Source organism: Protopterus annectens, chromosome 4.part1 (assembly GCF_019279795.1).
Source record: "Protopterus annectens isolate FY-2018-M chromosome 4.part1, PAN1.0, whole genome shotgun sequence".
In the NCBI taxonomy this organism is placed as follows: Eukaryota; Metazoa; Chordata; order Ceratodontiformes; family Protopteridae; genus Protopterus; species Protopterus annectens.
This window is the reverse complement of record NC_056734.1, coordinates 985013881-985029606: the sequence shown is the minus strand read 5'-3', so window position 1 is coordinate 985029606 and position 15726 is coordinate 985013881. Positions and strand designations below refer to the sequence as shown.

At 40.6% G+C, this 15726-nt stretch overlaps 1 protein-coding gene across 1 annotated transcript in view; it reads left to right on the top strand.

The window, feature by feature from the left end:
- ARMC9 (armadillo repeat containing 9) overlaps window positions 1-15726 on the top strand; it is a 3277521-nt gene that overhangs the window by 1860681 nt on the left and 1401114 nt on the right. The window contains 1 exon segment of the mRNA XM_044070688.1: window positions 10517-10640. Within this exon segment, the coding sequence (XP_043926623.1) occupies window positions 10517-10640 (124 nt within the window).

The following is a 15726-nucleotide window of genomic DNA, read 5'->3' as shown; positions in this document are numbered from 1 at the left end:
AAACAACAGAGTGAAACCTCAGCTGGACCAGCTGCTTTCTTAATTTGCTGTGTTTTAAGAAAAATGATACATATCCTCCTCAGAAATAATTCGTGCAGACTGAATGTGAAAATGTGTGGGAGAGAGTGTCATATAAGTCTGAACACTGACAGTGCTGGTAACAGTGTCATTTGCAGCCTCAGGCTTATCAAACCTGCAGTAAAAAGCATTCAAGTCATCAGCCAGCTGGTAATTAGCTGCAGTGCAGGGGGATGGTTTCTTGTAGTTTGTAATCTTTTGTAGACCTTTCCACGCTGATGCAGGATCATTGGCTAAAAAATGTTTTTTCAGCTTTTCAGAATAGTTCTTTTTAGCCACTTTGATTTATTTTGTCAGTACGTTCCTTGCCTGTCTAAAAAGTGCTCTATCCCCACTTATGTAGGCATCTTCCTTGGCTTGACGAAGCTGCTTAAGTTTAGCAGTAAACCAGGGTTGGTTGTTGTAAATTTTTAACCAGGTTTTAGTGGAGACGCACATATCTTCACAGAAGCTGACATAAGATGTTAATGTATCTGCCACTACATAAAAGTTAGCAGCAGAATCTTCAAAGACACTGCAGTCTCTGCAATCAAAGCAGGCTTGCAGCTTCAGCTTTGCCTCAGTAGTCAAACTTCTTGATGTATTGGTCACAAGTTTAACAGATTTTAACTTGCTCTTATAGACTGGAAGCAAATTAATCAGACAGTGGACAGAAAAGCCCAAAGCTGCACGGGGGGACAGCACGATAAGCATGTTTTAACACTGTATAACAATGATCCAGTGTGTCTCTGGTAGGACACTTTATATGCTGTGCTAATTTAGGAAGTTCATAGCTGAGGTTTGCCTTATTAAAATCCCTCAGAATAATTAGAAATGAGATTGGATAATTCTGCTCCAAGCAGATTATCTGATCAGACAGTTTTTGTAGTACTGCCCTCATACAGGCTTGAGGTGGAATGCAAACACTAACCAGAATAAATGAAGAGAACTCTTGAGGTGAATAAAAAGGTCTTCAATTAACACAAAACATTTGTGAGGACAGCACATTTTACTTAACACTGTGACATCATTATATCAGCTTTCACTGATATAAAAGCAAGATTGCACCTCCTTTCCTCTTTCCTGTCTCTCCAATACTCTGTCCTCTCTGTAAAGGTGAAAGCCAGGTAGATATAATATAGAGTCTGGAATGGATTTATTTAGCCATGTTTCTGTGAAACACTGTACAGAAGAAAGTAAAAAATCCTTGTGAGTTTCACTGAGAACTAACAGTCCATCCATCTTATTGTATAGGGAGCAGAGGTTTGCCAATTGTAAACTTGGGAGTACTATTCGAAAACCTCTCTGTCTCAGCCTAACCAGTGCACCAGCTTGTTTCCCCCTTTTGCAATGCCTGTGTCTACAGTCTACCTCAGCTGCAGCTCCTCCAGCTAGGATTTCCAGAAAATTTCGTAATTGTGAAAAATTCAATGTCAAATTGCATGAAACGAATTGCCGAATATTTAACAATTACAGTTGAACACCAAACACCAGCACAAATAAACAAAAACAAGCAGAATACTAGAGAGCACTGAACAGACTGCTATTCTCGGCACCATCTTGTTTTTTTTTCCATCATCCACCAGTGATATTTATGGTGTGGAAATCTCTTTCTCCTTTTCTGGGCATCCGTCAACCTCCTTAGAACTGCTTTAGGCCCTACTGGTGCAGGGCACCATCCAAGTTGTGACCCCTGCCCAGGAAGGGAAAAGTTTTTATTCTCAGATGTTCGTGGTTCCCATGAAGAAAGGTAACTGATGACCTGTAGGATCATAGGAAGTTACTAGGCTAATGGCCCTAGGGCTCTTGCAAGCCTAGCCAAGTTCTTACCCTTATATCCATGATCAGCACCTATTGCCCTTGTCCAAGAGGGACACAGGTAGAACTCCTGGGGTGAATTTACGGTCACCCATCCAATTGTCCAGACTGCGTTTGAAGAGGGACAAAGAAGTTCTGTGTTTAACATGAAGTGGGAGTCTGTTCCCAAGGTGTGGTAACCTCTGGGAGACAAATCTGTCCCTCCAGCAGGTTTTATTAACGTCATTTACCAGATTAAGGTCTTTAGAGCGAGTAACCCGTGTACCGTTTGACTTACGGATATATGCAGCATTTTCAATAAAGCAGGGTCAGAGATTGCCTTGTATGCAAGGCAGAGATCAGCTATGAGTAGTCTTTATTAAGCAGAATAAAGTGAGAGTGATTTCAGACGATCCCTATAGGACAGATGCTGAAGACCTTGAATTTTCCTTGTGAGGTACCTTTGTGGTTTTTCCATTTGCTGCAGGTGCTTGGAAAGGTACATACCAAAAAGGGTGTTGTACTCATTTATTGGTCTGATGAGGGGGAGAGTGCAGGGAGGTTATAACCTCTTTTTTTCTGGAGGCAATGCTTATGAGATGAGCAATATAGAATGCCCTTCTTACCGCTGTGGAGACATGGTGGTCAAAGGTGTGCCCAGGTCTCTCACCATTGAGTGCGTACTATAGGTGTTGTAGTAGTTAGTAGGAACATTGCTTTGACTGAAAGGAATGATAATACATTTTTTTTTGCATTGAGTTTAAGGCCATGACTTTGACACCAGTCATTTGTGTATGACCCTTTTGTAGGATGTTGACATCATTTGGAGATTGTATGATTGCTCCCAGTTTGCAGTCATCAGCAAACGTTGTCAGCCACAGACCTTTAGCTTTTGCTTGTACTTTGGAGAAATAGATTCCAAACAGTAAAGGTCCCAGGACTGGTCCCTGTGGAACACCACTGGTTACAGGTCTGCCACTGGAGGTGGATTCCCCCTATTTTGACTATACGAGTTCTATCAGTGAGCCAGTTAGTGACCCATCTAACAATAAGGGTCAGTGCCTAGTTGAATGAGTTTGTCAATGATGCCTGAGTGTGGGATATTGTCAAATGCCTTGACTAAGTCCAAGTAGGCTGTATGCACAGATTTCCCTTCATCTAGGGCCTTGGTGACTGTCTTGAAGAAGGTTCACCAGGTTTAATAGGCATGATCTCCCTTTGACAAATCCAAAATGAGTAGGGTCAAGTGTTTGGAGATTACCTATATCTTTCTTTATAAGGTCCATGATGATTCATTCCATGGCCTTACAGATAAGCCTAGTCAGGCTTATAGGTCTGTAGTTCCCAGGGTCCGTGGAAGCACCACCTTCAAGGGAATAATGGTGGCTGTTTTGCGTTCAGCTGGTATGAAGCCAGTGCTTAGACTATGATTGAAAAGAGTACCCAGTGGTGTTGCTAATTCATGTGAGAGTCCATGTAGGATACAGCCTTGGATGTTATCAGGTCCCATAGATGCTGTGTTTTTGACCTTAGAGAGGGCATTTCTGACCTGCTCTTTAGACCTGGACTTTTCTCAGCTAAACACCTTTCTAAAGGTCCCTTCCTTTTGGATGTTGTCCCTTAAAACCCTGTTCTTCTTACTCAGGGCTTCTTGGTATCCCTGGACCTCAAGGATGTTTACCTTCACATCCCCATCCACCCCCTTTTCTGGAAGTTTTTATATTTCTCTGTTTCTTCCTTGCATTTTCAGTTCTCTCATTTGCCCTTTTGCCTCTCTACTGCCCCAAGCATATTCACCAAATGCCTTGCTCCTGTCATTGCCTTCTGCAGGGTGAGAGGGATTCAGATCTTTCCTTATCTAAATGACCTGCTCATTTAAGCTTTGTCTCCTGAGGTCCACATTCAGCACCTCCAATTTACTGTTTGTCTCTTACAAAGCCTGTGGTTTACTGTAAATTTTCAGAAATCAGTCCTGGTTTCATCTCAGGATCCTATTTTTCTCAGTTGCAGGGTCCAAACTATTCCCATGCTGGCATCTCTGCCTCCACTGAAGGCTCTGTCTCGGATTACCTTCTTTCAATCTCTTCTTCCTCTGGCTTCAGTCACAGCCAGGGATTTTTGCAGGGTTCTGGATTCTACCATTCCAATGCTCCCTCTAGCCAGGCTCCACATGAGAAAACTACTGTGGTTCCTCAAGTCACTATGGCTTGAACACTGTCATCCACTGGGTTTCCTAGCTCCCTTTCTTCCATGTTTCAAAGTCGGGCTTCAGTGGTGGATTCATCAGCTTTTTGTCACCCCAGGACTTCCTTTCCAACCTCCAGTCTCATCTCAGGAACTCTTTCTGGATGCCTCTGACAGGGAAGGGTGGGGGGCCTTATTTGGTTTCCTCAAGGTCCAGAGTCTCTGGCCTCCCCATCAGAGGTCAGATCACATCAGCATCAAGGAGATGGGAGCTCTCCTTTTAGCTCTTTGTGCCTTCCATTCCTTCTTTCTTCCAGGGTCTCTCAAAGTTTTCACAGACAATACCACAGTGATGTGGTATATAATCAAGCAAGGGGGACACGGCCCCATCTTCTTTGCATACTCACTCTTCGGGTCTGGGATCTTGCTGTCCAGTATCAAGTGTGACTCTTTAGACTGTCTACATTCCTTCAGAGCAAAGTGTAAGTAACAGGCTCATGAATGGATATTTCACAGAGATGTGTTTCTGGACATTGTCCATCTGTGGGGTATTCCACATACAGATATTTTTGCCTCCCCTCTCAACAGACAACTTCCTCTTTTCTGTGCTGGAGTCCCAAGCCCTCTGGCTTGTAAGGTGGATGTCCTATCTTTTCCTTGGAAGGGGATTTTTCTTTAGACCTTCCCCCTCTTCCCCTTATTCCGAAGATCCTGCTCAAGATCAAGCAAGATTCCCCACAAAATCTTGCTGGTGACTCCCTTTTGGCCCAGACAGCATTGATTCCCCCTTTTTCACGTAGCCATGGGATGTTATCACAAGTTACCTCACTGGGTGGACCATCTCACACAAGACAAGGAGTCTCTTATCCATCCTTACTTATCCACTCTTCGATTGACATTGTGGGTGATAAGGCATTAATCCCTTTTAGGCACCTTTTTTCTGAGGATGTGCTTAGGGTTCTGCAGGAGGCCAAGAAACCCAGTACCAGGAAATCATATTTGATCAAATGGAAGTGATTTTCTGTCTGGTGCCTCTCTTGTAACCAAGATCTCTTTTCAGTGTCACTTAGGATCCCTCTGGTTCTGTCTTATTTGTGTGAATTGCCCCATGCTGGGTCGGCGTATTCTTCAGTTAAAGCTCACCTATCAGCTATTTTTGCTTGCCTGCCCGCCCTTGACTTCTCCTCTAGCTTCTAGGTTTGAGGGCAAACAATTTCTTAAAGGCAGCTTTCATATCAGGCCTCCCCAGTAGCCCATTCCATTGACCTCAGTTTTGTTCTTGAAAAATTGATTCAGGCTCCTTTTGAGCTTACAGCCTCAGGTTTCCTGCATCATTGTACCTGGAAGACTGTTCTTCTTTTGGCCCTTACTTTAGCTGATAGAGTGTCTGAATTCCAGGCTCTTATGGCTGTTCCTCCTTTCTTACTTTTTCGTAGGAACAGGGGTGTCTCTTTGCACAAGCCAGTGCATTTCTTTGTGCCGGTCCCAAGCCCGGATAAATGGGGAGGGTTGCGTCAGGAAGGGCATCCGGTATAAAAATTCTGCCACATAACTTATGGCGCGAAAATTTCATATTTCCATACCGGATCGGTCGAGGCCCGGGTTAACAACGACCGCCACCAGTACTGTTAGCCAACAGGGTGCTGGTGGAAATTGGGCTACTGTTGGCTGAAGGAGAAGAGGAGGGTGAAGGCATGCCAGAAGGCAGGAAGAGAGGAGGAAGGTTAGGAGTGTAGCAGTGAGGGTAGGAACTTTGAATGTTGGCAGTATGACTGGTATAGGAAGAGAGCTAGCTGATATGATGGAGAGAAGGAAGGTTGATATATTGTGTGTGCAAGAGACCAGATGGGAAGGGAAGTAAGGCCAGGTGTTTAGGAAACGTGTTCAAATTGTTCTATCATGGTGTGGATGGCAGGTGAAATGGGGTAGGAGTTATACTAAAGGAACAATATGCCAAGAGTGTTTTAGACATGAAGAGAGTGTCTGACAGAGTGATGTTTATGAAGCTCGAAATTGGTTGGTGTGACATCTGGACAGAGGAAGGAGGACAAGGAGACCTGGTGTGGAATGAGGAAGTACAGGAGAGTATACAGAGGAAGAGTCTGGCGAAGAAGAAGTGGGATTGTCAAAGAGATGAAGAAAGTAGACATGAGTATAAGGAGATGAGGCGCATGGCAAAGAGAGAGGTGGCGAAAACTTAGGATAAGGTGTATGGAGAGTTGTATGAGAGATTGGACACTAAAGAGGGAGAAAAGGACCTGTACCGATTGGCTAGACAGAGGGACAGAGCTGGGAAAGATGTGCAGCAAGTAAGGGTGATAAAGGATAGTGAGGGAAAGGTACTCACAAGAGAGGAGAGTGTGTTGAGTAGATGGAAAGAGTATTTTGAGAGGCTGATGAATGAAGAGAATGAGAGAGAGAGAAGGTTGGATGATGTGGGGATAGTGAATCAGGAAGTGAAACAGATTAGCAAGGAGGAAGTAAGGACAGCTATGAAGAGGATGAAAAATGGAAAGGCTGTTGGCCCAGATGACATCCCAATGGAAGCATGGAGGTGCTTAGGAGAAATGGCAGTGGAATTTTTAACTAGATTGTTTAATGAAATTTTGGAAAGATGCCTGAGGAGTGGAGAAAGTGTTTTGGTACCTATCTTTAAGAATAAAGGTGATGTGCAGAGCTGCAGTAACTACAGAGGGATAAAATTGATCAGTCACAGCTTGAAGTTATGGGAGAGAGTAGTAGAAGCTAGGTTAAGAAGGGAGGTGATGATTAGTGATCAGCAGTATGGTTTCATGCCAGGAAAGAGCACTACAGATGCGATGTTTGCTCTGAGAGTGTTATTGGAGAAATACAGAGAAGTCAGAAGGAGTTGCATTGTGTCTTTGTAGACTTGGAGAAAGCATATGACAGGGTGCCTAGAGAAGAGTTGTGGTATTGTATGAGGAAATCGGGAGTGGCAGAGAAGTATGTAAGAGTGGTACAGGATATGTACAAGGGTAGTGTGACAGTGGGGAGGACTGCAGTGGGAGTGACAGATCCGTTTAAGGTGGAGGTGGGATTACATCAAGGATCAGCTCTGAGTCCTTTCTTATTTGCAGTGGTGATGGACAGGTTGACAGATGAGATCAGACAGGAGGCCCCGTGGACTATGATGTTTGCAGATGACATTGTGATCTGTAGTGAGAGTAGGAATCAGGTTGAGTAGACTCTGGAGAGGTGGAGATATGCTTTAGAGAGGAGAGCAGAGGAATGAAGGTCAGCAGGGCTAAGACAGAATATATGTGTGTAAATGAGAGGGAGGGTAGAGGAATGGTGAGGATGCAGGGAGTAGAGTTGGTAAAGGTGGACGAGTTTAAGTACTTGGGATCAACAGTTCAGAGTAATGATGAATGTGGAAGAGAGGTGAAGAAGAGAGTACAGGCAGGGTGGAATGGGTGGAGAAGAGTGTCAGGAGTGATTTGTGACAGACGGGTACCAGTAAGAGTGAAAGGGAAGATCTACAAGACAGTAGTGAGACCAACTATGTTATATGGGTTGGAGACAGTGGCAATGACAAAAAGGCAGGAGTCAGAGCTGGATGTGGCAGAGTTAAAGATGTTAAGATTTGCACTTGGTGTGACTAGGATGGATAGGATTAGGAATCAGTATATTAAAGGGTCAGCTCATGTTGGACAGTTTGGAGACAAAGCAAGAAAGACGAGATTGCGTTGGTTTGGACATGTGCTGAGGAGGGATGATGGGTATATTGGGAAAAAAGATGCTAAGGATGGAGCTGCCAGGTAAGAGGAAAAGAGGAAGGCTTAAGATAAGGTTTATGGACGTGGTGAGAGAGGACATGCAGGTGGTTGGTGTGACAGAGCAAGATGCAGAGGATAGGAAGAAATGGAAAGAGATGATCCGTTGTGACGACCCCTAACGGGAAAAGCCGAAAGATGATGATGCCCAAGGTGGTCAGTGAGTTGTCTCTTAATCAGTCTATTAATTCACCCAATGTGTTCCTTCTCCACAGTTTGCTAGTGAGAAGTTTCTTCACACCTTGATTTACATAGGTCAGATATTATTTGGATAAGACTAAGGCTATTTGCAAATCTGAGCAACTTTTTGTTTCTTTCATCCCAGGTCTTTGGATTTAGCAGTTCTAAACAAACTTTATCCTCTTCGATCTCTAAGACAATTTCTTTTTGCTCTTTCATGGTAAATGTCCTTCTGCTTCTGTAAAGACTTATTTACCGGAGCTGTTGCTTCCTCTGGTGCCCTTTTCAAAGGATTGAACAACAAATCCATTCTTGAGGCTGCTGTTTGGACTTCTGTCCATACTTTCACTAAAGATTGCAAGTTGGATGTTTTCCAGAGTAAGAGTTGGCTTTGCCAAAGCTGTCTTGCATGGGTTTCTAGAGGACTTGTCTGTGTCTTCCTCCTCCCAAGTTTCCTCTTGAGCTTATTTACTCTCCCTTAAGTAAAGATTACTGCAACAGCAATATGGAAGGACATAGTACAGTTGTGTAAAATCTTACCATAACAGTAAGATGTCATTCTCTTCACAGTATTCGCTCCATCCCTCCTTCTGCTTCTGCTCTGCCCTTTTTCTTTTGCTTTCCTGGCCAGGGAGTCTTCTTTTTTTCTCTTTCTGGATGCACATGTTCCTCCTAGTCCCTAGGGACAATTTGTTCCTCCTGAGGCTTTTCATGTGTGTCACCTTTATGCCATACACTTTGCATGGTGAGCATGTGTGTGACATATGAAGTTTATAAATTGCAAAGACTTTGGTATACTGGCTGGACGCTGAGCTACCTTTGGTAGGAGATTCCTTATGTAAAGAATACTGCAACAGTGAGGAGAAGGACATCTACTGTTATGGTAAGATTTTACTCAACTATACTTCAGAATATTTGAAAGACAGTGTATGTGCTTCATTGATATCGGATAAGGGTTGACCTTCATTTTGTAGCGAGTAGTTTGTGCAATGTCCTTCCATGGAAAGGACCTCACAACGGCAACTCACATATGTTCGAATGGCTACAATGAGAATGCATGTAGCCATTCAGACATATGGGACAAATTTTGAAAATGGTTTTCAGCTAAACCATTTTCAACATTTGTCCTCAGAAGTGTGCCGTAATTCGCACTGAGTCACACAAAAGTACGATCATACATACTATTTGCGGCAAAATGAAGGTAAACCAGGGTAAGCAATTGGTGTATTTAACTTGTGTGTTCTGTGCTGCGGAGTTTAAACTACTTTTGAAGTAAAGATCCTAGTTTTGCTCATTTGCAATGTTTTCACCCAGAATGCTTTAGTAAAGTTTACTTTCATCTTCCTATAATAACCTCAGTCTTTTGGTGAAAAGTAATCTTCTAAGCCAGTGTTGTTTTATAATTCAGTGCCAGGCAGTCTAAAGTCTCAGACTGTCTATATTCTATTTTACTAACCCTTCTTACAAGGGAATACAAGTGCAGCTGTTTCCAGGATATAGGTTAACCACAACTACCTGGATTGCTGTTATCAGTCTTTCACTTCCAAACCTTTTTTTTTTGGTTATAGAAGTGTAAAACTGCAATAAAGTTACAACGTAGATATTTAAGTAATTTATTTGTTTACCTGTTCTGCACTTCCTTTTACTTGTCTGTTCAGGATTAGTAGGCACCATTTTGTTATTGTCAGATTATTTTCAGAGCATGATTTTGTATTGAAATTGTTAAACAATTTACGCAACATTAATTGTAACTCAAGTGTCTGTACTTTGTACAACATTTTTGTAAATGTCAATTATATGTACAGGGGGGACTGCTCCACCCATCTGTTTAAGAAAGTTTAATAAACTAATAAAGTGAGTTGTTCATCTTTTACAAAAGGCAAGCCATCTCTGTTTGGTGCCCCTAGTACATGCATTTACTGCTTTATGGATGTTGAGTTGCACAGTGTAGACAACTGTTACTGAATCACATATGTAACAGGAATTAAGGCAGATGAAAAATGAATGACAACCGATCCCCTGCTTCTTAAAAAATGACTGTCTTAAACTCCCCTTTTGGGCCACCAGCATATTATTAATGCCTTTCATTGTTTGTAGTAATCATGAGTCAAAATGGAGCCATACATGAACTGCAACAGAATCATTTAAGTGTTTTCTGGTGATGAATTTGATGTGAAAATTAAAATTCAGTAGGAGTGACTGAAATGTTAAATGCTGTTATCCAGTGACAGTGATGAGTAAAGAAGCAAATATAGGCATCCTCCATTGAGAAGTCCTCATGGTAATGCTCCCAGTAATGATGGGGACAAGCATTTATCGCCTGGGACTTTTAATAGGCTTGCTATAGGTATGTTTGTCACTGTGTACACAGGGAGAAATGTAGTCATGTATCCTTGCTTCTTCACACTCTTTGGCCATTGTTTTAAAGCAGACATTTTAATCCGCGTTAGGAAAAAATAATACTACTCTTAGAGAATCTAAATGTTTTTATGTTCTTACATCAGGTCGACAGTATCTTTCGCAAAATTCCAAGCTGCTGAAAATTTTAGAGGATACCCTGAAAGCTGAAGAAAGAGATTCAATTACAAGGGAGAATGTTTTGGGGGCCCTGCAGAAGCTGAGCCTCAGGTAATAGCACTGTATCCATTTTCTTTTTCATTCTTTGCTCAGATTGCACAATTGACTTGTGCAATATGGATTTTATTGTCAGAACAGTAGACAGAATGAAGAATGGCACAAGAGTGTAACCTCTCCTTTGATTAATGCAGAACTAGTGTGATTGTATTTATTTAATCTTCCTTTCCCAGTTCTTCACAACCTTTTGTTTTATTATGTTCATTTAGATCTGTCCTGGAGAGGTATACTACTGATGTTGTACAGTAATTCTGGCTTTCCTGAAAATTATTTCCCATGGCTTTTTACAAAGGATGGTCTTCCTTGAGAAATCTAGACTCAAGATGTGATTAAAATAATGCACCTCATTTTAAGTGCTTCTTGCATTGTGACCCTTTCAGAGCTTGTTCGGACCTTTCAGAAAACTTCACAAATTGCATCTTATACTAGGAAACATTGTGAATACCATGTACTGTAAGGCAGACAAAGATCAGTATCACTCTGGGACTTTATTTTGAACCCAAAATAACTGGGTATCAGTAATGTGTAAGACAGAAGGTAAACAGTATAAAATTAAAATATGTTTGCCTCTGGCTATAATGCATTATTAAGTTTAAGAAACCGTTAAATTGTAATCTGACACTACTTTATCCACAAGCAGCAGCAACACTTCTTCCTTTACACTTCTGTTTCACTCATCTCAACTGACTACTTATATGTATGAGAAGTAATGTTTACCAGAAGTGACACATATTTCCCTAAATTAGGGTTTACCCAAGCATTATAATTCGAAGGTTGTTGCAGCAGACTTCAGTATATGTATGGATTTAAGTGGACATAGGTCATTGGGCAGGTTATTTAACAGTCAGTTGGTATGTGTGACCACAGTCTCTCAGTGGGTGTTTGAAGGCAGTCTGGCTATGAAAGTAAACTGCCTGCACAGACTTTCTTTAGTTACATGAAATAAATGGTCACATCTCACGTGAGCCACATTACTGTCAGCAGTCCTAGCTTTTTATTTGGTTAACTTGAAATGACTATCCCTGAGAAGATTGCCAAGAATTGCTAAAGTGGTCCTCAGCTCCCTCCAAAAAATAACAATTTTGTTTTTTTTTTTTGGGGGGGGGGGGGGGATTGCAGAAGAGGATGATTCTCAAGTTGTGAATACTGTGCTTCCTTTAATAAAAGAAGACTTTGACAGGAAGGGCAAAAAAATCTGCTGGCATGTAATGAACATAAAACCTTCTTTCTTAAAAAGCAATAGTATCCAAATTTCTAGAGAAATGCAAGAGGTCTCTTAAAAAAAAAAAAAAAAAAAAAAAAAAAACGTAAAGGAAGTCAGAACTCTGTAGCGAAATGAGTTTTTTCAGGGGCAGGCAGTGAGTACTCCTGGGCCTCTTGTTCTGAATAGTGTCACAGCTGCTAAAATGAATGCATTTAGTAACTTATCTACACCACAGCCCTTGTTTAAATTCTGCTGCAGTTCAGATTTTCCTCAATTTTTGGTTAAGGAGAATGCCAGTCTGAGTGCAGTCCAGGAATGCACATGATCTAGATCTGGGTCTGGCTGCAGATACGTAACACAGGACTACTTAGCCTAAGCAGAAAAGGTTCTACACAGTTTTAGGTCAGAACCAAACCTACTTCTGGAAAGTAATTGAAAAAAAAGAAGGGAACCCATGTCCCTTTTTACAGAAAACTGAGTTTGAAGAAGACATGACCTTGCATACTCTGAGCTCTCTTACAGTTCCACCTTTTGATTGCATCCTTGATATTTTTCTTAAAGCAAGACAGTAACCATTTGCTGTTAAAAAGCCTGACAAACTACTTGAGAAACATAATTACATGGACAGAAGATCATTATCAGTTGAAAAAGGAAACATATATAGCGGTGGCATGTAATAACATCAGATCAGTGGTCTGAACAGGTATTGTTGGCGGGGTACTCGGTGCAATTTGCAGTAAACCACTAGCAGGTCCTGTCTCTCTTACTCTGGAGCAATAAATTCCCTTCGCCATGTCACTGTTTGACAACCTTCTGAATATAAAAGTAGTAAAACTATTTCCCCAAAAAGAACAAAAAGCAAAGTTGTAGTCAAAGTTCTTCCTGGCTCTAAAGAGTGAAAAATGGAGACCAAAGCAGAGCTGCCGAACATGAACATTGGAAAAGAACAACGCAGTCAATGATAATCCACAAAGCAACCATCTAGGTATTTCTGCATCAAAATGCTTTTTTGTACAAGATGCCTACCTTAACATTCCAGTCTTTGACTCCCAGGAAATAATAAGGTTCGAGGTGGACATCTTATTTATGTTTTTATTATTTATTTGTTTATCTATGTTTACCGGGAATGTCTAACTGAGATGAAACACTTTTTCGTCCGAGGCTGTTGAGAAAAATCTCCACATTTAACACAGGTTTTGATATTTATTTATGTATGTATTTATTGACATTTGTTGACCGGGAAAGTCCACTGGGCTTGAGATCCATTTTCAGTGGAGGCCCAGGGAGAAAAGCTCCAAGTTACATGAAAATCATTACATGAATTTGTAAGGAAACAAAATTATAATTATAAAGCAAGTGAAAAAGTACAGAAAATTATCTAAACAGCAAATATTGTGTAAAAAAGCACAATACAGTGACAGTGGAGCATTAGCATGTAGGAAAATTAGACAGAAATATTTAGCAATACAGCTCAATTTTTTTTTCTTTTGGGGGTGAGTAGGAAAAGGGAAAGATAGAATTAGAGAGTTAAACTTAAAGATAAGACAGATATAGTTAGAATCTTATAGCTTGGTAGTGGGAATAAATAGATTATAGGTGGCATATATTTAATGGTAGTATTAAAAGTAGAAAGTGAAAGAGAAGAGAAGATGTGTTAAGATGATCGTACTGATGTATGGACTATGATACTAAAGATTATACATAAAATGCTGTTTACATGATGTTAGAACGAATACAAAATACAAGTAGGTGTAAATACATGAGAGGAAAAAGCTTTACAATAGCTTATACTCCCCCTTTTCATTTGACTGCCTTGTCTTTGGTCATATTATTGCTCCCAGGGTGTTTATGAAATGACTATCCCCACTATTTGCACACTTGTGACTTTAAAGAAAGTAAAGCTGTGTCCTTATATGGACAATTGATTCAGACAGTCTCCTGACATAAGAAACTTTTCTGTATTTCTTGTCCATGGGTACAGTATTCAACATACAGAAGTTACACTTAATTTCCTTTCATATGAAGTTTATAGAAGACTTGTATTGTTTCTCTTCCTCAGGACAGGATTCAAATGTATTCTTCAGCCTGCCTAGGAAAAAAGGCAGTTTAAAGGCCAGAACATTCCAGGTAATGCTGTGATTTATATCTTCATTTATATGGATGGTTCCTTTGGGCAAGATATTACATGAGAAAATCTGCTGATATACAAGTAATCACTGGGAACCGGAAGGGCCAAACTGTGATCTTGAACCCCTCCAGGTCTTGCCTTTATTCCTCCTACCTAAAACAATATGTTAACTACATATGCTTCAGATTATATTTTGGTTCCTAGTTTTTTTTAATTTCTTCATGGGCAGGTGGTTTGGATTTCAACATTGTGTTCCTTAAAGATGGTGTTTCCGCAAGTGAACTTGTAGCTAGTAATATACAGTACTACATTACTGTGATAAATAAGCAAGTGAATATTCCCTCTTACCAGTTGTGTAGGTTATCAGTAATAATCTGGAAAAAGGCAATTCAGTTGAACAGTGTTCAGCAAGCACTTTGCATCCCAAGTCAACAGAACAGGTCAGCAGGCAGTCTAGGCAGTAAGTCAACATTATTCTTGAGTGAATTCTGAAAGGAATTTTTTGCTAGACAAAAGAAGTGAGGTTGTATGGGGTTGTCCCGAGACAAGACCTGTCTGGTTCTCACTTGCGCAACGAACTACTATTGTTTTGTCCAAGTAGGTCTTAGTCCTTAGCAATGAGAAAAATCACACTTTCACTTCTGTGAGATCTTGGATCGCCTTTATGTCTTTCCTTTACTGTCTGTGATACCAAAGTTTCTTCTAAGGGTTAATAATAAATCTAATCTTCAAATTCCTCCATTTCACAGATAGCAATAGTGGTTCACTCTGTCAACTCAAGTCTCAGTAGAAGAGCTCTTGACACTCCCCAGCCCCGGCACCAAACATCTCTCCCAACAGCAGGAGTAAACTTTGTATCCCAGCCTGTGAGCTGTCATTTTTAGCAATGTGTAGCATCTCCTATTAATCCTTCAGTCTTTTTTTTTAATCTAATGATATCTTGTACATCTTAAAAAGAAGAAAGTAAGCCAAATACCACAACATTTTATTTTTCTAAATGGAGCAAATTTTCTCTCTAGCTAGAACCATATCCATGAAAGGTCCATTATTATAGTTTAAAATACAGCCATTCTAAACATGAATGCATTGCAGTATTTGCACCTAGTTGCTCAATATGTACAGTGTAGAAAAATGTATTTGAGCCTAAGATAGCTTTCTGCACGTTACTTGTACAGAACTAAAAAAAAAAAAAAAAATAGGAAGGGAAATCCCTTGTACCCCCACATGTGGGGACTTCACCTTCATGTTCACTTACTTTACTCTGCATTCATTAGCGCTGCTCGTTTTCCAAAGTAAGACTTCACTTGTGCCCACACACACATGACTACATGCATAACAAGCATGCAAAGAAAATAAACATGGTGAAACAGTTCATTAGCCAAACATGCTTGATCAAATGCAGTACAACCACTTAAGTTTTTAAGACCTAAATATAAGTTTGTGTTAATCTAGACAGTGTTTCAATCCCTTGCATATTGCACTATGTGTTGAAAACAACTATTCAAGCAATTTTACATATTTGTTTGTGGGGACTTCTTTAGCTATAGAAGAGTTATTAAATAATTTGTAAAAATAAATTTTACCTTCTAGACATCCAGTGGCTTCAGATTTGGATCTAAGTTTTTATTAGTGAATGTGGCTTTCCCTTCCATTTGAACCATTGTAGATTTGAAATTCCTGGCTTGAAACTGGTTTTAGTGGCTATTGCTTCTGCAGGATATTCTGAATTACAGACCTAATGCTTAAGG